Source organism: Balaenoptera acutorostrata, chromosome 3, assembly GCF_949987535.1.
Source record: "Balaenoptera acutorostrata chromosome 3, mBalAcu1.1, whole genome shotgun sequence".
Classification (NCBI taxonomy): domain Eukaryota; kingdom Metazoa; phylum Chordata; class Mammalia; order Artiodactyla; family Balaenopteridae; genus Balaenoptera; species Balaenoptera acutorostrata.
The window spans coordinates 146,876,973-146,896,646 of NC_080066.1; the positions used below are offsets into that span (position 1 = coordinate 146,876,973).

Sequence of the window (19,674 nt, forward strand, 5' to 3'; positions counted from 1 at the left end):
AGGTGACTGAGAAATCATAATAGGATGGCAACGGAAAAGGCAGAAGAAAGGATGTGGAGAGAAAAGAGATCCAAAATACTCTCTGAGCAGTTACGACAAGACAAAAGTGGCTGATGAGTGTTTATGGAGCACGGTGTGCTACTAACAACAACAGTGGTCGAGAGAGACATGAACCCTGCCCTCCAGAGTTCAGAGGCCAGAGGAGAGGTGGATAACAGACAGACACATCAAGTATCTAGCGATTGGGACCGTGAAGGGATAAACAGTAGCGGTGGAGCATTTACTTCAGATGTTGTGTTCTCAGCAAAAACGCTGAGAGGAGGGAAGGACTTGGGGTGCTGAGGAACCCCCCGGAGGCCAGGGCGCCTGAAGCGCCACAAGAAAGGAGAGAGTAGCATGAGGTAAGATGAAGATGCAGGCAGGGGCCAGATCACCCAGGACCTCTTTTGCCTCTTGTAAGGGGTAGGGGCTTAGTCTGACTGTCACATGTGATCCCGGTCCCCGCCCCTCCCCTACCTTCCTCTTCACCTACAAGCTCCTCTGGCGGCTTTCCAGGCTTGTACCGGACACTGTCATCCAAGAATGATTCCTGTTAGGTGTGTGCGTGTATGTGTTTGCTTCCCAAGAGTTCAGAGATGGGCAAGAGCAGCTGCATCACCGACAGACCAGCCTTTCTGCCCCACCCCAACTGTTCCCTGAACCCCAAGTTACCTTGACACATCAGCTGCCGTCATCTTCTTTCGGAAGAAGGTGGTTTTCTTCCTTCCAGTACGGCGGGAGGTTTCTTGGAGGTAGATCTTCAGGTGGTCCTTGGCCTTAAGCAGCCAAGAGAGCTTCTCTCCCAGCTCCGTATATGTCTTTGCTTTGTGACTGAAGAACCGAATACAGGTCATGGCGGCCCGGATGTGGTCCTGGAAGAGGAAAATGAATGTTCAGGTCAAAGGAGATTTGGAGGGTGGGGGTGCGAGGAGAATTCTGATCTGATTTCCCCCCGTGAAGCCTGGCTGCCAGCACCCTTTCCCTCAGAGGCCCAAGAGATCCAAAAGTGAACTGACTGGCTGGGACCTTAGGTAGGATGTTATTCCACCACAAAAGAGATCTTTAAAAAGGAGACTTCTGATTCTCCATTCGACTTGCCTTCACTTTTACTCTGGCGTTGAATAAGCCAATTTCTCTGTGATTTAGTGTTGGCCACCCTCAGACAGATTGGAAGAAACATGACCCCTCTCCTTTCATGCATCTTCTCTAAAAACACTTATTTCTCCTTCATTCCTTATGAATTCTGCATTCATGCCCCATGTTTATCTTGAAACTACCATATCCCTCTTTTTTATCTTTACATTCCCTGAATTCTGAAGAATGCTATTACTGACAAGATTAAAGTCTGCCTCTTTAGGATGAGAATGGAAATCCTGATATTATGTAAGAATGCTAGAGAGTAACATGGATTTGCTGTAGGCTTAGTCAAGGAGCAAGGCCAGGAGCAAAAACGACAGTCTTGTTCCCTCATCCTGCACGGTCTCCCCACGTGGCAGGCCAACAGGGACAGAGGTAGAAGGCAGGATGGGGCTGCTGTTACCTTCATAAACTGCTGTAGCTCATACAGAATGTGGTAGTAGTTCTTCTTCTGTAAATGTTGGCAGGTGGCAATCAAGTACTTTCCCCAGCTTTCCAAGGTTGGATCAATGGATTCTAGCAAGTTTTCTAAAACGTGTAGCTTCCCACTTTTATAGCTTGGCTGGAAAATGCCTTCTATGAAGATTTCTGGGGGACTCTCCTGGAGCAGGGCAAAGCGAAAAGTCAGAAGTCTTGAGCCTGGTTCTGGCACTGTCTGGGACCCATTCTGAGTTTCCTTCCACTCACAGCCCTTCAGCATCCTCCCACAGTGGTGCATCTTATCTTTTTGCACATCACAGATAGAACCCTTTGAGAATCCCGCTCGGGTGACTGCTCCCCTTCTCTCCTTCTCCGTACAGAAAAGCTCCTCGACAGAGTTATCTGCACTCCCTGTCTCCAGTTCCTCTCCGGTGACTGTCTCCTGAACTCACTCACATCTAGCTTTTGCACCTACAACTCCATTGCAACTGCCCCTTAGGTCACCAATGACCTCTATGTTGTTAAATCTAAAATTCTTAGTCCTTGTTTTCCATCTGCTCTGTCAACAGCTTTTGATACAGCTGATGGCTTCCTCCTTGAAAAATTTTCTTTATTTGGCCCCCAGGATACCACCCCCACCAGGTTTTCTTTCTACTTCTCTGGCTATGCCTTCTCGGTCTCCTTTGCTGATTCCTCCTAATCTCTCCAGGGCTTAGGAGGGAGCTGTTCTCTTTTCTTTATTTTGGCTGCATTGGGTTTTTTGGCTGCGCGTGGGCTTTCTCTCTAGTTGTGGCGAGCGGGGTCTACTCTTCGATGGGTGCGCAGGCTTCTCACTGTGGTGGCTTCTCTTGCTGTGAAGCACGGGCTCTAGGTGCGCAGGCTTCAGTAGTTGCAGCACCCGGTCTCAGTACTGGTGCCTCGCATGGGCTTAGTTGCTCCGTGGCATGTGGGATCTTCCTGGACCAGGGCTCGAACCTGTGTCCCCTGCAAGGGCAGGTGGATTCTTAACCACTGTGCCACCAGAGAAGTCCCTGTTCTCTCTTCTTTACTCACTCTTTTGATTTCATAAGTCTTAGGGCTTTAAATTTATCTATCTGCTGATTATGTCTAAATCTCTATTCCCAGCCTGTTTATTCTTTCTGAACTCCAGAATTGTATACCTAACTTATACCCAACTGCCGACGCAAAAAGTCCTCTTTGGTATCTAGAGAACAATACATATTGATATAAAACTGCACTCTTGATTGTTTCTTCCCAATCTGCTCTTTCTGCAGTCTTCCCCTTCTCAGATGGCACTTTTGTTCTTCTATTTGTTCAGGCCAAAAACCTTAGCCATATTTCTCTTACACCAAAACATAAAAGTCATTAGCAAATTCTTTTGGCTACACCTCAAAATACATACAGAATCTGTACGTAGCTGACCACTTCTCACCACCTCCATGTACCATCCTGGCCCAAGTCATCATCACCACTTGCCTGGATGATTGCAATGGCCTCCTCCCTGGTCTACCATCTTCCACTCCTGCCTCTTTTTTGACTAATGCCAACCAATCAACCTGAATGATTTGGTTAAAACATAAGTCAGATCATGTTACTTCTCTGCTCAAAATCTTCCAATGGTTTTCCTTCTCACTCAGCACAAAGCCCAAGTCCTCATAATGTCTACAAGGCTCTAAATGATCTAGGCCCTGTTAGCTTTCTGACCTTATCTGCTACCACCCTTTCCCCAGCTTACTCTGCTCAAGCTGCCCTGGCCTTTGCCCTTGCTACTCCCTCCACCTGGACCGTGCTTCCTCCACAATCTGCACAGTTCATTCCCCACCTACTTTAGGCCTTTACTCAGATGTCATCTGTCCTGGGCACCCTGCCTAAAATTACACAATCCGTCCCTTCCCTCTCCCCCACTTTACTCTTCTTATTACTCGTCACCTACACTATGTATCTGATTATCTTGTTTATTGTCTCTCTCCCTACTATAATGTAAGTTTTAAAGAGCAGCTATTTTTGTCTGCCTTTTTTTTCTTCACTGTTGTGAAGAATACTCCTTGGCTATTTAATAACTATTTCTTGGATGAATGAATAAATGATAAATATCATAGACCAACTCATCAGGAAAGTGCAAACACATACTAATCTGCTCACTTCTGAAGTTCATCTGTGGTTCAGAGACCGTGAGTCATAAACCCCCATTCCACAGTCATAGAAAAGAAAACCATTTGGCTATTCAACCCCTTAAGAATTTCCATTTTGGGACCTCCCTGGTGGCACAGTGGTTAAGAATCCGCCTGCCAATGCAGGGGACACGGGTTCAATCCCTGGTCCAGGAAGATCCCACCTGCCATGGAGTAACTAAGCCTGTACGCCGCAACTACTGAGCCTGTGCTCTAGAGCCCGCGAGCCACAACTACTGAAGACCGCATGCCTAGAGCCCGTGCTCCGCAACAAGAGAAGGCACCGCAATGAGAAGCCCGCTCGCCGCAACGAAGAGTAGCCCCTGCTTGCCGCAACTAGAGAAAGCCTGCGTGCAGCAACGAAAGGAAGACCCAACACAGCCAAAAAAAAAAGAACTTCCATTTCATCCATTCATCTATCCACTCATTCATTCATAACTGGCACTAGGCTAGGTGCCTGAAGACACCAGGTAAGGTAAATATGGGCCTTCTTGCTCCAGATGCGAAGACACAATTGTAAACAAATAGTAGCAATCCATTGGGATAAATGCAATAACAGAGTTATGTTCTAGGTATAGTGATGGTTTATAGGAAGAGGTGAATGCTCAATACAGAGGGTCTGGAAGGATAAACAGGAGTTTTCCAAGAAAACAAGGAGGGGCAGGGCATTCTAGGTATGGGGAGACAGCAATGCAGACTCATGGAAGTAAGAAAGGGCATGACAACCAGGAAAATTTAAGTAGTTTGCCAAGTCTGGAATATAGAGCATAGATAGGATTTGCAGTGAAAATAAACTGGAGAAATAAGGGGGCCTGATACTGTTGGGTCCTGCATTCATGCTAAGGAATTTGGACTTCATCTTGTGGCCATGGGGATCCACCGAAGGCCTTTTAGAGAGAGGAATAACATGAATTAAGAATAACATAAATAACATGTACTATGTTTTAGAAAGCTCACTCTGGGGCAGTGTGGTGGGTAAGGGGTGAAAAGGCAGGGAATGAGGCTAGAAACACCACATCTTCCATGCTTTAGGCATTCAGTCGTAATTTTCACAATGTTTTATTCTGTTGTTCCCCACCTGCTTGAGAAGGTAAGATACTTCAGTTCAAGGGTAGTTGTGATTACAGGAGATAAAAAGAAGCCTTCTTTCCTAGCTCTGACTAATGTAAAGCAGGGGCAATGCTGTCGTCAGCTTATACTGAAATAAGTAAGTAAGCAGCTTAACCCTCTGGAGTGGTCATCAGTTAGAAGAAACAGAACTGGGTGAGGTGAAGTAGCTTTACCTCAAAACTCTTTTGGAAACTGAGGAAAAGGAAACAGGTTAGCAATTAAACGCCAAATAATATAACTTTTACAATATTCTTGATACCCGGTTAAGACACAGTAGCTAAGGCAGTAGTGAAAACATTTCCCTTTCGCTGTCCTCTAGGGGTATGGTTACCACGACTCTGTACTGTTGACTCAGTTGGAGAAATCCTAGAAGATATGCCTATTTGTAAACTTTCAATAGCTGCCATTTTGGATGAAGGCAGCAGATTGGAATTAAAGCATACCTCAAGCTCCTTTAATTTTGTATGAAATTTGGTACTAATCAGTCAATTTCTCAGAAAAATTTCATGGGACTTTCAGATAAAAAAGAGAAGGCCAAAGAGTCATGGTGAAACAGAGTCCTGACTTGGCTTAACAATGGCTCCAAAGAAATAATGCACTTCAGGAGTGCCTTTGCCCCCTGTGGGAGGAGGGCAGAGGATGTCAGAGGAAAAAAAGGAGGGCACACTCTCCTTCTATGAGATACTTGTGGCCCAAATTTAGGATCTGGCTCATGGGTGCTTCCTGGCCTTTGTGGTAACAACCCTGAGTGGATGAGCATTGGGGTCAGCAGCAGGACGCAGCCCAGAGCAGGTGGGAAGTGTGTGGAAACAGAGAGGTTAGGCAATTTGCTCAAGGTCACACCACTTATACCAAGCATCTCATTCCAGAGACCATGCTGTCAGCTATTACTTGGTTCTGCTAAATGTTCTGGAAGAAGGGATGAAATTTGTCACTGCCAGTCAGAAGGGCAATCTGGGATCCAGGTTAAGACTTTCGCACACTCATCAGATCATGATTTGTGCAGATAGAATTTGCCATTTGTGTTTTGTTTTGTTTTGTTTTTCTGGCTGCACCATGTGGCTTACAGGTTCCTAGTTCCCCGACCAGGGATTGAACCCGGGCCCTCGGCAGTGAAAGTGTGGAGTCCTAACCACTGGACCACCAGGGAATTCCCTAGAATTTGCCATTTGGACCTGACTTTGCCAGAGATGATCTCATAGCTCAACCCTGGGGTAAGGTTAAGGGGGGTTATTGCCTCCATGAAAACTGGATGGGCCAAGCCAAGTGGGCAAAGCAGGCACTGCCGTGTGAGAGCCATGTCTGCAAGTCCCACCTTGTGAAGGAGGTGCAGCAGGGCTTCCCGCAGGCAGCTGTGCCTCACGTAGAAGTTGATGATGGCCAGGTTGGTGCTGTAGTTATGCAGGTAGAAGAGGCATTCTTGGTAGTAGGTGTTGTTCATGATCTTCCCTTCAGGAATCACCTCCAGAGAGAGGCTCTGGGTCCGAAGGGTAGCTTCCAGCTCTTTCAAGGTGGCCAAGTAATCATCATCTTGCTGCCAAGAGAGGACAGAGTGTGAGGGAACAGTGGAACTCAGGGAGTTCTCAGCAGCCGCTGGAAATACTGTTTTCAAAGAATATTTAACAATGTGGAAAAGTGCTCACTATTACATAGTTTTAAGGGTAGAAAACAGGCAGGATATAAAATTCTATATATTATAAACTGTATAACACCAATTAAATCAAAAACATAACAAAGAAAATTCACTAAAATCTAAATATTGCTTAAGTCTGGGTATGGGATTATATGTGATTTTCATTGTCTTAAAATTAGTTTTCTTTTTTTTTTTTGAAATTTGACTCTTTATGACTTACCTAACCATATATAATGGAAAGAACGAAATCCAAACCTGACAGCTCTGAGCCAGGGCTGCCACTGTCAGCTGAATGGAAGCTGATACTTTCCCCAGGCCGTTACTGCTCCTGGGCCTCCCCCTGGCCCTGGAGCCCACCCTCTGCCTGCTGTGCTCTTACCACGGATAGAAGTGGCCTCGCTGTGGACTCCAGGTACTCAACCACATCCTGCACCAGTCTTGAGCCATGACTCAGCTGATTGAGGTCGAGAGGGGGCTTCAGACAGCGACTAAACTTCTCCCGTGCGGCGGCGAGGTTCCCAGCTTTGAGGCAGGCCATGCCCCAAGCGTGCCATGCCCCGGTGGTATCAAGGCCAGTCTTTGTGGAGACCTGGAGGAAAAACTGCTCCTTTTAGGGAGAGGCACCCACAGCCATGCCTGAGGGTCCCAAAGACCGATTCTATCCCCTTGATGTCGGTCCCAAAGACCAATTCTATCCCCTTGGTGTTGGTCCCAAAGACCGATTCTATCCCCTTGGTGTCGGTCCCAAAGACCGATTCTATCCCCTTGATGTCGGTCCCAAAGACCGATTGTATCCCCTTGGTGTCAATCATTTCCCTCCCTACCACCCCACCTGCCATTACTCTCACACTGGCAAACTGGACATGCCCTAGACACTCCCCATGGCCAAGGGCAACTAGAGGAGGTAACTCGTTGGGGTAGATGTCAGCTTTGTCTGTGCCTCACCTCAACGCCCAGTTGGTAGTACTCAGCTTCCAAAAGCTGGTTCCTTAGCCTGGTTACTGCGGCTGGTTGCAAGATCTGATCCAGAGATGGCACGTGGCGATAGGCAGCAGCAACTAAAATATTCAGCACATCTACCTTGCTGATGTAGCTACAGGGAGGAAAAGGGCAAGGCAGTGAGGCTCCCCAGGGTCATCCCAAGAACAGGTGCTGCTTAAAGGTTTTCTATTTCATTTCCAATGTGAAATGTGATCATGAGAATTGTGAGGTACACGGGAGAAAAGACTCTGGAGTCAGACTCTCGGAAACTCAACTCTATCACTTAGCGGCTCTATGACCTTGGGCAAGTTAGTTAACCTTTCTCAGCCTCAATTTACTCAGCTGTAAAATGGATAGAATAACAGGGAGTTTTAAGGATAAAATGAAATAACCGAAGGAAAAGAGCTTAGGATGGTGTCTAGAGCTTTGTAGGCACTCATCAAACGTTAGCTATCAATACATGGAGTACGGACGCTCCGGGACACTCAGGTCTCCTATTTTGAGGCAAGGCCTTTATACTGAATGCTGGGAGCTCGCAAGCTACCCGTTTCTTTTTGGTTCTCTGGAACCCTGCTTGCTTGGGAGAGCGTATATGGACTGTATCGGCAGCCAGCACTCCCTGTCAGTACAGAGGTCACATCACTACCGTCCTCTGGAGGTGCTGCTGGGCAAGGGCCTCAGATTCGAGTGCCCTGGACTTGACATCCTTTCTCTGGGTTAAGGATGGACTCTTGTTACTAGGACTGCTGCCTTTGATCTTATTCCTGACACCTGGTGATCGCAAAAACCTTATAACAACGGAGCCCAGAGAGCTGTCTGGGATCATTCTGTTTAGCCCTGCCTGAGACAGGCCTACACTCAAGGTTCTTGAATCTTGTATCATAATTCTATCAAAACCCCCTGCGGATCCTGACTTGCCCACTGATTTCCCTGGAAAGGGATTTAGTACATCAGTGATTCTCAACCTAGTGGGGATGGGCAGGGGAGAGTATAGTGTGTAAAAGCAAATTTGGTATCATAATGTATTGGACGTGTGTAACAGGTGGTGTGAGTTTTGTTTTTAAACATTTATTTATTTGTCTACAGAAGAAGGTATGAGTTAAAAACAGCGGAAAAATACTCTGCAAACCAGGAGTTCTAAACACACATGAGAGATGAATCTACTATCATCCGCAACTGGGCACAAGCGCAGCGATTCCCTAGGGTGAGTGTACCGATTCCAGGGCTGGGGAGAAAGAATGTGTAATTTGAAACCACTGCTATTAAGTGTCAGAGAAGCCCATGGCACCTGGGGATGGGTGAGAATCCCACTGAAGCAAGGACTTCCTTAATTTCTGCTCCCTTAGCCCAACGTGGATATTTCCTCCATCTATATTAGATTTTGAAGGAAGCATAGGACTTGCTGTTAGATTTGTTCTCCAGCCCCCATCTAAGTATCCTTTTCTGTTAATAAGATATTATCTCATTTACATTTCTGATAGTTGAGAAATATTTAGATATATCTTTATTTTTGCCTTAAATTCTTCCTTTTGCTATATAAAATGGTTTCTGTTCTTTCCTTCCCTTCTCCTCCATTTCCGATAAATTGGTAGAGTTTTGGTTCTTTTCATGGTTATTAAAAAAAATTGTATTTAACATATTATACAGCTCATTTTTCATTTGTCAACTTGAAAAATGACATAGAATCTTTTGCCTCTTGATATAAGTGAAATTAACTCCTTTATATTTCCTTCCACTTTCTGTCCCACCTCCTTCTGCCTTTCTCAACCTTCTGGTTTTTGTTAATAAGAATAATAAAACTAACATTTTTGGAGTACACAGGCTCAGTTCTTAGCTCTTTATATGGATACAGTACTCTCACTTTACAGCCATATGAAATAAGTATCATTATCACCCCCATTTTCTAGAGGAGGAAACCAAGGCCCAGAGTGGTTAACAGACTCTAAGGTTACAGAGCTAGGAAGCGGTGAAGCTGAGAGCCACTGCACTCTCTGTTATCTGGTGAGTTTGCAGGCCAGTACTCTGGGCAAGTGCCTGAAGCACTGACACATCAAAGAAAATTATGCTCTTTGCTCTCAAATCTGGCTAGGACTGAGAGCTGGGAATGCACAACGTGAGTCACACATCTGGGTGGGTAAGCCGGGAATTGGGAGTTTTCACTGTCAGGTTAATGAATGGAGGCAGAGCAGGTTGTGTAGGGAGCTGGGGCCTAATCCTCGCTTTTCCATAGAAACTTCTACCTTATGACTCACATTCCTCCCTGGGACATAGGGATAGACCAGTCCGCAGGGTGCTTGATAGATCTGTTACCCAGAACTCCCTGAGGCCACAGTCTGAATTTGGTCAAGACTAGGGTAGAGGACACATCTCCTTTAAAAGCTAGCAAGTTCCACGGAAACTAAAGGTGCTCTCCAAAACTGATTTTCATTACAAATAAACCAAAGTCTTTCTTTCCAACTGGAAAAGAAAGACGCTATAGCTAGAGAACCTGCTTTGATGATCCACTCAGGGAAAGAGAAGAACACAGGCTGTCAACGTAGGGTGAGGAAGACTGCTTGTGATCTGGTAACAGCATTTCATCAACGTCAAATGGAGATGCAAAACAGTTCAGCATGTCTTGTCAGAGGACTGGGAGGTGAAAACCCACAGTAGGGTCAGAAAAAGAAGCTGGATAGACATGACCACCATGAAAAAGAAGACAGACTCATTTCCACTTACCTGTCACAAAGAGCCAGGTCCTGGCTCCGGCCCGCCTTGACGAACATCATCTTGGCGCTGAACAGCAGCTGCTTCATGATGTCTGTGAGCAGCCCCGCATCCACCTCCGGGTTGGTGAGCCCCTGGGACAGCCTGCAGCAGTGCTCAATCAGCTGGTGGCCGCAGGCAACGCTGTCCTGGTGCAGATTCAGGATGGCGATACACAAGGAGGCACTGGGGGCCTGGCCCAGGTGGAAGAGGAGAGAAGCACACTGTGAGTTCCTGGAACAAAGCAAGTCTTCAAGTGTAGCTGAGAGGGAGGAATTATTCTTCCCGTTTCACAAAGCTTGAAAAACCCTGAGGGAAGGAGCCAAAAATCCCACAGCAAAGCAGAAGTAGAGCTAAACATACTTCAGAAGTTCTAAGTAGCACTGGCAAAGTTCTGGCTGCTAGGTTTTCGTCTCCTTACTGGGAGGAAGGCAGCTGTGTCCATGTGTTACCTACTTCTTGGGAATGTCTGTAGGTGCCCTTCTTTTTTAGTCTACTGTCCCACTAGCGCAGGTGCTCCTTAATGCTGGCTTGGACAATAGTCATCTTGCTTGTCTGGCTACCTGAAGAAGTCTTTGTTTCAAGCCACTGGAAACAGTGCTGCTAAATTAATATTCCTAAAGCACACTCTGAAACCTTCCATGGCCCTGATGCCTACCAAGTACATATATCTTACTGCAGAGTGCAAGGCCCTACACATAAATAGCCTATTTCAACCCTACCTTTCCTGCCTCTCTATTAACACCCTATGTTCTCTCCAAATTAAACCACTTCTAATTCCCCAATCATTTTTGATACTGTGCCTTCGCTTGGATGTTTGAGTTTGGAACTCTTTGTCCTTCTCCTATCCTCACTCCACTCAGGACACCCAAACTTCTGCTTGTCAAACTCCTACTGCACTTCCAAGGCTCCTCTTAAATGCTACCTCTTCCACGAAGCCTTTCCTGATTTCCTCTTGTGTATTTCTCAAGCTGTTCCTCATTTTCTGCTTTAACTGGTTTACTTGTCTTAGCTCCCATGATATTACACTGTGAGCAACTGAAGGCCTGCTTGTGTTTGCCCAACTCTGCGTTTCCTGCCATGCTACTACACATCATAAGGAAACTCAAATGACCGTCACATTTTATTGCTATTACCTGCTCATAGTAAAATTCACTCCGCACCAGCTCATTTTCCTCCTCATTCAGATCCAAAATCCATTCCACCTCAGCTGCTTTGGGGACTCTCACCACAGCTGAGTATGGAGGGCTTTCGCTCTTGGGGCTGTCTGGTGCTGAGAAGACAAATGCCGTTCATGTGTCATTCACTGGCCGGCAGTCCAGTCTAGCCCAGCCCAGGGAGCCACGAGCTGCAGGCAGATCCCTGCCTGATATCTTAGGGCCCTTCCTCTCCTTTTGGTCCCTTTTATTTCCTTTAGGAGACCACCTTGGGTACCTCAAACTTTCTTCTCCAGGCACAGACCTGGAATGAGTGTTACAATGTTTGTCACACAAACTTGTTGCTTCACACGAGAAACTATGAATGGTGCATGCTTCCCAAATGGAGGGATGAGCCACTGGCTACTCTAAAAACTAACCTGCCCAAACTATTAATAGTGATTACCGAGGGGAAGGAGGGAGCATTGGAAGGCAGGATGGTGGTGAAGGGAAACCTAGGGGTGGGGGAAGAAAGAGAAATAAGCTACTAAAAGTTAAGGACCAAATTCTTTGGCTGCTGGCCTTCTCGATGCTGGAAGCTAATGGGCCAGTATGATAGGTTAATATGATGACAAACCTTAAGGGAAATAGCCTGACAGAAATGCCAAGAATTTTCTTTGGTCAACCTGTTGGACCGAGTTGCCACTGAGGGTGTCAGTTACAGCAGATATGCTGAAGGAAGAGCCAACTTGAGCATAGAGACAAAAAGTCACAGGGAGGGAATTCCCTGGTGGTCCAGTGGTTAGGACTCCACGCTTTCACTGCCGAGGGTGTGGGTTCAATCCCTGTTTGGGGAACTAAAGATCCCACAAGCTGGGGTGGTGCGGCAAAAGAAAAAAAAAAAAAAAGTCACAGGGAATGTGATTCAGCCTTACCTCCTGGTTGTCCTGGATTCTCCTCTGGCGCACTGGAAACAGAGAAAGAAAAAGTGAAATGCCTGAATCCCTCCTCGTGCTCTTTGTTTTGAGCTTAGTGTATAGCACTGACCTTTACTGTTACTCGAGTGAGATTATCAGGGAATCATCCAAAACTCTTTTCTCTCCCTCACCTGTCACAGCCAACCACTTACCACTTCTTGCCCGTTCCATTTAAAATACTTGTTTAAATGTCCCCATCCCTCTCCTCATCCCTGCCTCAGAGAGGGCCCTCATCATTTAATGCTAGAGCCTTTGCAATAGCTTCCCAATTGGTCTCCTTGAGTCTACCAAGCTATTCTCTACTTTGTAGCTACAGCAAGCTTTCAAAAATGCAAATCTGGTCATGCTTCTGCTTAAAATTCTTTGATAGCTCCTCAGGGTAAAATATTCCACATTTGCAGTTTAGCAGACAAAGCTCCTTATGGCTTGGCTGCCTCTTGAGACCATCTCCTACCACCCATGACCTCTGCTCAACCCATAAAAGTCCTCCCCACACTGCTACGGGCTCTGATCAAGTTCAGTTGGTGCCACCAACCACTAAATTCCAATGTCACAGCCAGAGCCCAAGTCTAGCACCTGCATGAGAAGCCTTCTGGTCAACCCCAGCCCATGCTGTCAAAGAGCAAGCTCCAAGCCTTTGTGCCATTCCCTAAGTCCTCCCAGCTCAGCTGCCAGCCTCTGAGTCCAGAACCTTAGCCCATCACCTACCTATTTACACTTCCTCAAAGGACCCACATTTTCTCCTGCCCCTACCTTTGCAGTTGTTACTCCCACTTTTGGGCATGCTCTGTTTCAGCTTCTTTTCCTACCAACTTCTCATCCTCTAAGGCTCAGTCCAAGTGCCACACCTCTAGAAAACCCTCCTGATCACTGGGCTAAGCTGGGTGTGTCTCCACACTGCACTTACCCAAGGGCTCTGTGGTCTGTGTTTTGGCTGTCTCCCCACTAAAATGGGGGCTCCTCGAGGGCAAAGTGATTATTGCTCAGTGATTGCCGAATGAAAGAATCCTCACTGATACCAACTGCTCATTTCAAATCTCAGCAGTATGATAAATGGGTAATTTCCCTGTCCCCCACGCAGAGGGAGGCAGTGGTACGCCAGGGTCACAGAAACTGTGGTATGAACGCGGCATGTCTTCCTTCCTATCAGGTCAGTAATCACCATGGTAAATAATGTTAAAAAAATGTTCATAGTAAAAGAAACATGAAAATGCTGTTGAGCTATTGGGCAGAATGTAAAATCCCTTTAAGTCTGTTAGTAAAACATGAAGAAGTCAAAGTAATTTTGCTCTTGGATGGCTGCTTTGGCTCATATTCCCACATGCTCTAGGAGTCTTAGTTCCACCCTCCTTTGCTGCTAGAAGTAGTGGAAAAGATTGAGCAATACTGGGCTGGCAAACACAGTCTTGACCTGTCTTGCCAGAGGCATGAGCAGTTTCTGAGGCTTGTTCTCAGCTGAACTGTACACAGGAAAGTGTGTGGGCTCTTCTAGTTGTGGATAACAAGCCAGAATGACGAGCTCAGTGAGAGCTGATGCAAGTGAGGCCCCAACATTCAGTAGCTGAACGTGTCTTTTGGAGTCCAGCTGAGACCAACTGAAGCAAGAGTGGCTGGAAAAGAGGTGAGGTTGTTGGAAAACTAAGATCCATGGCCTCAGTTAGGGGACAGGCCCATGGCCTCAGTTAGGGGACAGGCCAATGGCCTCAGTTAGGGGACAGGCCGAAGAACTAAGTGTCCTGATCCCAGAGAGAACATCATGTAAGACCTCTGATCTCTGCTTCTACTCACCCCTACGTCCTCTCTTAGAAGTCTCTCTGACCAGTGTCAAACATTACACTGTAGAGTTAATGGCATTTCAGTGTGAATGTGAAATGAAAACTTTTTGTAATTGCTCAGATTTGAGACGCTTTCCATAATGAGACTCCTAGGAGTGTCAGGACCCGGGGGAGGGTGCAGTGGTCAATAGCAGCAGCGGTCCCGCTGCAGGACACTCACTCTTTGTTGAAGTAACTATAGCACTGGTCACACACGCGAGTAGGGTTCTCTCTGCAGCCTTCCACCACCGTTTTCTTAGTGGAGCAGGAACTGCACACTAGCCGACCACAGCGGCGACAGTGATGACGCCTGTTAAACTGAGGAGTGTCATCAAGAAGAGAAGGAGGAGGAAGAGAAGGTGAGACTGCAGGACCTGTGAGCACCCGTCAATCCACTTATCCTTGGAATTAGCCACCTGTGACTTACTAACAATACCATGTGCTTGGGCCTCTATTGAGAAAGAACAAACTAGTCCTTGCCTTCAAGAAGCTGACATTTAAAGATCTCTCTCATCTGATGGGTTAAGATGTCCAAGTCATGGACAGTTTTTCAACAGCTCCTGACAAGTCTTACCTGTCTGTGGAGGAAACATGTGAAGACACCGCAAAAAGCAGTGGGGAAGAAGTGACTTTCTCAGCCAATGAGGATCACATGTCTACATGGCATTGATGATGATGAAAAAGTGTCCTTTTTTCAAGATGCTTTTACAAATACTGCCTTATTTCATCATAAGAGGTTGATAGATATATTACACCGCTTTTATACACGAGGAGGAAACAGACACAGAGAAATTACATCACCATCCTTTTAATCGGTGGAGCTGTTGTGCCAGTCAGGTACTGGGTTCAGCGTGGTAACATTTGTTACTGTAGTTAGTGTTCATAGCTCCAGGAGCCAAATAACTTATCATCCCTAGTTTACAAGTGAGCAGCTGAGACTGAGAAAGTTAATAGTCACATTGCTAGTAAGAGGCAGTGCCGGTATTAGAACTGAGGTCACCTGGCGCCAGCACATAAAACCATTACCAGGTCACCCGTCTTTTTGCGAAAGACACAGGAGCTAGAAACGAGATGCCCCGGCATTTGGTGACTCCTCCCGTGCAATACCACTCTGGCTCTTTTTATTTATTTCATGAGAATGGCAGAGATTTTAGAATTTAAGGCTCCTTGAGGGTGTCTACCATCTGTCTAAATTCAGAAAATATATTCTGGTTAGGTCAAAGATAAACCCAGAGCCTTAGATCTGGTAGTTAGTTCTTCTGAACATACCCATGCCCTCCTGGGGACAGGAGGTGACTATAAACTCAGGCTCAGGAAGTACAGCTTTCCTTTAATTTCTCCTGCAGGTAAAGCCGGAGACAGACACTGCTTACCATGGTGAAGCGCTCCCTGCAGCAGACCATGCAGGTGCTCTCACTCTCATCCGGTACCCACTGGTGCCTGGCAGGGGGCGTTGCTGGGGGCACAAACTCCATTGGCGGCTGACTTTGTGGGAAGCTCCTCTCCCTCGGACTGGGGGAATGCACAATGGAGACACCTGGGAGTCAAAGCCAGAAGTCAGAGTAAAAGGTGATCAGTAGTCCAGCTAATAAACAAAGAAGGGATGAGAGAGTTAGAACTGTACCACTTTACGAACCCCTACTGATATCATAGATCCAGTTATTGATCATCGATGGCTGACTGCAAAAAGAGCATTGTGCGTCTCCTGATGGAAGGCACACGACCACCTATCAAATATACTAACCAAAAAATATTAAGCCTGAATCAAATCAAGCTTCTAGATCTATCTAGCAGTGTACTGGAAAACACAGGGGACGGAGACCCAGATTGCCATGGGGTGACAATCAGCAAAATCCAGTGTGTGGGAAGCTCTAAAGGACAAATGACACAGTTTCCTCCACAAATAAAAAGAGGTAGAGGAAAAGAGGTAGGGGAACCTATTGATTAAAAGAGATTTAAGGGGCTTCCCTGGTGGCGCAGTGGTTGAGAGTCTGCCTGCTAATGCAGGGGACACGGGTTCGAGCCCTGGTCTGGGAGGATCCCGCATGCCGCGGAGCATCTGGGCCCGTGAGCCACAATTGCTGAGCCTGCGCGTCTGGAGCCTGTGCCCCGCGACGGGAGGGGCCGCGATAGAGAAAGGCCCGCGCACCGCGATGAAGAGCGGTCCCCGCACCGCGATGAAGAGTGGCCCCCGCTTGCCGCAACTGGAGAAAGCCCTCGCACGAACCGAAGACCCAACACAGCCAAAAATAAATAAATAAATAAATAAATAAATAAAAATCAAGTAAAACTTTAAAAAAAAAAAAAGAGATTTAAGAGAGAGTTTAGCCAAATGCCATGTGTGGACATTATGTACATCTTGATTCTAGAAAGACCAATTCTAAAAAAAAATCTTCATGAGACAACTGCGAAAATCTGAATAGTGACTGGATAGTTGATAATAATAAGGAATCATTAATTTGGTTTTAGGTATGAGAATGATGTTATGGTTTTGTTTTATAAATGTCCTTACCTTTTAGAGATATATACTGTTTTATTTATAAACAAAATGGTATGTTATCTAGGATTTGTTTCAAAATAATCCAGTAGAGGGACAGGGGTAAAGATGAAACAAGAATGGTCATACTGAGATGATAAACATTGCAGCCGGGTAATAGGTATGTGACACTTCATTACACTGGTCTCTCTACTTTCGTGTACTGGAAATTTTCTGTAATAAAAAGTTAAAAAAATTAAGTAAACCAAAGCTGCTCAGGCTGCCTTATGCAGATTTGTGAAGCTGCTCATATCCCTGTACGTCTGAGCCCTTCTGTCAGGTCTGCTGATTGTTGTGAAGCATGGCTAATTCTCAAAGCATGGCCACGAAATGCCACGGTCTTTGTTTTATGATATCTAAGGAGATATATTTCTTGTCAACTAGCAGAACGATGTTGGCAGGTCACAGAAAAAGAGAACTGGAAAACACAGTGACTCTTCGCAGCACCCAGAAGAAGAGGGGCTGTCGACCTCTCCCCAGAAGCCTGCTCTCCTAACTGCTGGCAAAACAAACACTTGCTGAGCTGCTTCTGAGTATAGGCCATTGCGCAAAAGTCAGGAGACTGTGGGAGAAGAGGGGTGGTGAAAAGGGGTGACCAAGACATGGCAGAGGCCTTCAAGGACCTTGCACCCTGTGTGGGTGACAGACATAAATAACTACCTGCAGGACAGGGTCAGAATGAACATGAGGACTAAATAAGTCGATGCTCCTTATTAGTAGAGTCCGTATTTGTGAAGTTGCCTCCTCGCTAAAATTTGTTTGTAACCTCAAAATCAATATTTGCATTGCTTTTGCAGACATGCACAGAGTGGTGAATAATTTGAGTTGCCTGGTATACAGCTTCTCATCTGGGGTTGAACAAGGCAATGTTTTGCTTTCTTATCTCAGCTCTCATACAGAGATGACCAGAGGATGCAGATGGTAGGGGACAGTGCAGCAGGGTAGTGTAAGAAGCTCCACTCTGGGGCTAGTTGGACAGGGTTTGAATCCCAAAGGCTCATTAGGCACTCATTAATGGGGTGGCTTCAGGCAAGTCACTTTAACACCCTGAACCTCTTTTTCTCTTTCGTAAAATAAATAGAATCTACTGGGATGAATTGCTTTCAGTTTGAGATTATAATGTATGTGAAATGTGTGTGTGTGTGTGTGTGTGTGTGTGTATACATGTCCACACATGTATACACACACACGTGCATGCATATTTTCCCTAGGAGCAATGGTTTAGTATTTGCTAATTCAGTGTTTGTGGAGCCTTCATAGATATACTACTGCAAATAATAAGAATCGATTGTATCTTGAATTTTCTGGGATACAAAAAGCTGGAATGAATCAAGAAAAACAATTAATAAGAATGTTGTGACTGGAAATGAAAAAAGAAGCAAAAGAATCAGAAAATCAGAGTAAGGCAAGATTGAACTGAAAAATGGGTAACTCTCAGAACCTGTCCTTACCAGGAGCAGCAACAGAAGAGAACTCCGCTGATGGTGACCTAGACAAGGTCTTGAGGTCTGAAGCCGGACTGACAATTTCCTGGAGGTGAATCACAGAATCTGTAGGGAGGGAAAATGTTGACAGATTGTTCTATCATAAACATCCTTACTTGCTGTGCTAGGCATTTAGTTCAAAGCCCTGTTGGTTTTGCTGACTGTCATCCCATGACTCTACTAGGTATGCAAAGAATGGCAGAGGTACTTCTAAGACGACAGCAAGCATGCTTCTTAAATGCCTCAATAAACAAACTATGTTAGACATGTGAGATAAATGAAGTAGACACTAGGATTTTACAAAATAAATCTAAGGATGCCCAGGAGGAAGTAGAAGACATTTAAATGGTGGTCCTGGAGGGTAGGGAGTAAGAAAAAAAAAGCTGGCTGGGAACATCAGCCCCCATTTATTTCATTTTTTTCATTCTAGAAGAGGCTGAGTCAGTTCACACACTAGTGACATCTGATGTGATCCTGGGAATAGCGCATACCCTCAATACAAAATGATGGCACTTAGGAGCCCAGTGCACCAAGGCCAGACAGAGACCACCCCCAGCATATTTTTCTGTTTTTGTTTTTATTTATTTTTGGCTGCATTGGGTCTTCATTGCTGCACATGGGCTTTCTCTAGTTGCGGCGAGTGGGGGCTACTCTTCGTTGCGGTGCGCGGGCTTCTCATTGCAGTGGCTTCTCTTGTTGCGGAGCATGGGCTCTAGGCGTGCGGGCTTCAGTAGTTGTGGCATGCGGACTCAGTAGTTGTGGCTCGTGGGCTCTCGAACGCAGGCTCAGTAGTTGTGGCGCACGGGCTTAGTTGCTCTGCAGCATGTGGGATCTTCCCAGACCAGGGATTAAACCTGTATCCCCTGCATTGGCACGCGGATTCTTAACCACTGCGCCACCAGGGAAGTACCCCCCAGCATGTTTTGTTCCCCGAACCTTTATATTATTATGCACGTGGTGGTTATCTACCATCCTTTCATTCTGGTTATCCTGCCACTTCCTCCAAGACTGAGATCTCTCCTATATAAAAGAGCTATCTCTCCTGAAATGTATCCTTTCACTTTCAATCAACTCAAAATTATAAAGAGGAAAAATGAAAACTAAGGATGTAGCATGGTATCTCCTTCTCCATGTAGAACCCCCATCGAGGATGCTGGCAGTTACCTGAGCGTTTCTCCCGCAGAGGGTACAGAAAGTCCAGGGCTTTTCCTGCGTATCTGGAAAGCAGCGAGTCCACCTCGTCCATGGTGAAGCCAATCTCCCGGCCAGCCAGCAGCTGGTGCAGAGTCTGCACGGCCATGGTGGCCCAATCCACTTTCATGTTCATGAGCAGCTGCTCCAGCATGAGCAGGGGGTTAGAGGACAAGTGGGAGTAGCTGGCCCGGTGCTGCTCGGGCAGGGTTAGCAGGACCTGGGTGTGGGGCAGAGCCACAGAGTGAAGAAAACAGGACACGAATTTCAGAAGAAAGCCAAGATTCTTACTGGGAAGGG

General features: G+C 46.2%; 1 protein-coding gene across 3 annotated transcripts in view; it reads right to left on the reverse strand.

Annotated features, from left to right (window-relative positions):
- The window catches only part of ZFYVE26 (zinc finger FYVE-type containing 26), a 62,306-nt gene that overhangs the window by 7,755 nt on the left and 34,877 nt on the right, over nucleotides 1-19,674 (reverse strand). For all 3 annotated transcript variants that reach the window (XM_007184344.2, XM_057543421.1, XM_057543420.1), the window contains 12 exons: nucleotides 19,348-19,594; nucleotides 18,151-18,249; nucleotides 15,537-15,700; nucleotides 14,345-14,481; nucleotides 12,308-12,339; nucleotides 11,373-11,509; nucleotides 10,210-10,430; nucleotides 7,456-7,603; nucleotides 6,890-7,099; nucleotides 6,193-6,411; nucleotides 1,580-1,777; nucleotides 712-911 (listed from right to left, as the gene is read on the reverse strand). In XM_007184344.2, coding sequence (XP_007184406.2) covers nucleotides 712-911; nucleotides 1,580-1,777; nucleotides 6,193-6,411; nucleotides 6,890-7,099; nucleotides 7,456-7,603; nucleotides 10,210-10,430; nucleotides 11,373-11,509; nucleotides 12,308-12,339; nucleotides 14,345-14,481; nucleotides 15,537-15,700; nucleotides 18,151-18,249; nucleotides 19,348-19,594 — 2,012 coding nt within the window. The remainder of the gene's footprint in view (nucleotides 1-711; nucleotides 912-1,579; nucleotides 1,778-6,192; nucleotides 6,412-6,889; nucleotides 7,100-7,455; nucleotides 7,604-10,209; nucleotides 10,431-11,372; nucleotides 11,510-12,307; nucleotides 12,340-14,344; nucleotides 14,482-15,536; nucleotides 15,701-18,150; nucleotides 18,250-19,347; nucleotides 19,595-19,674) is intronic.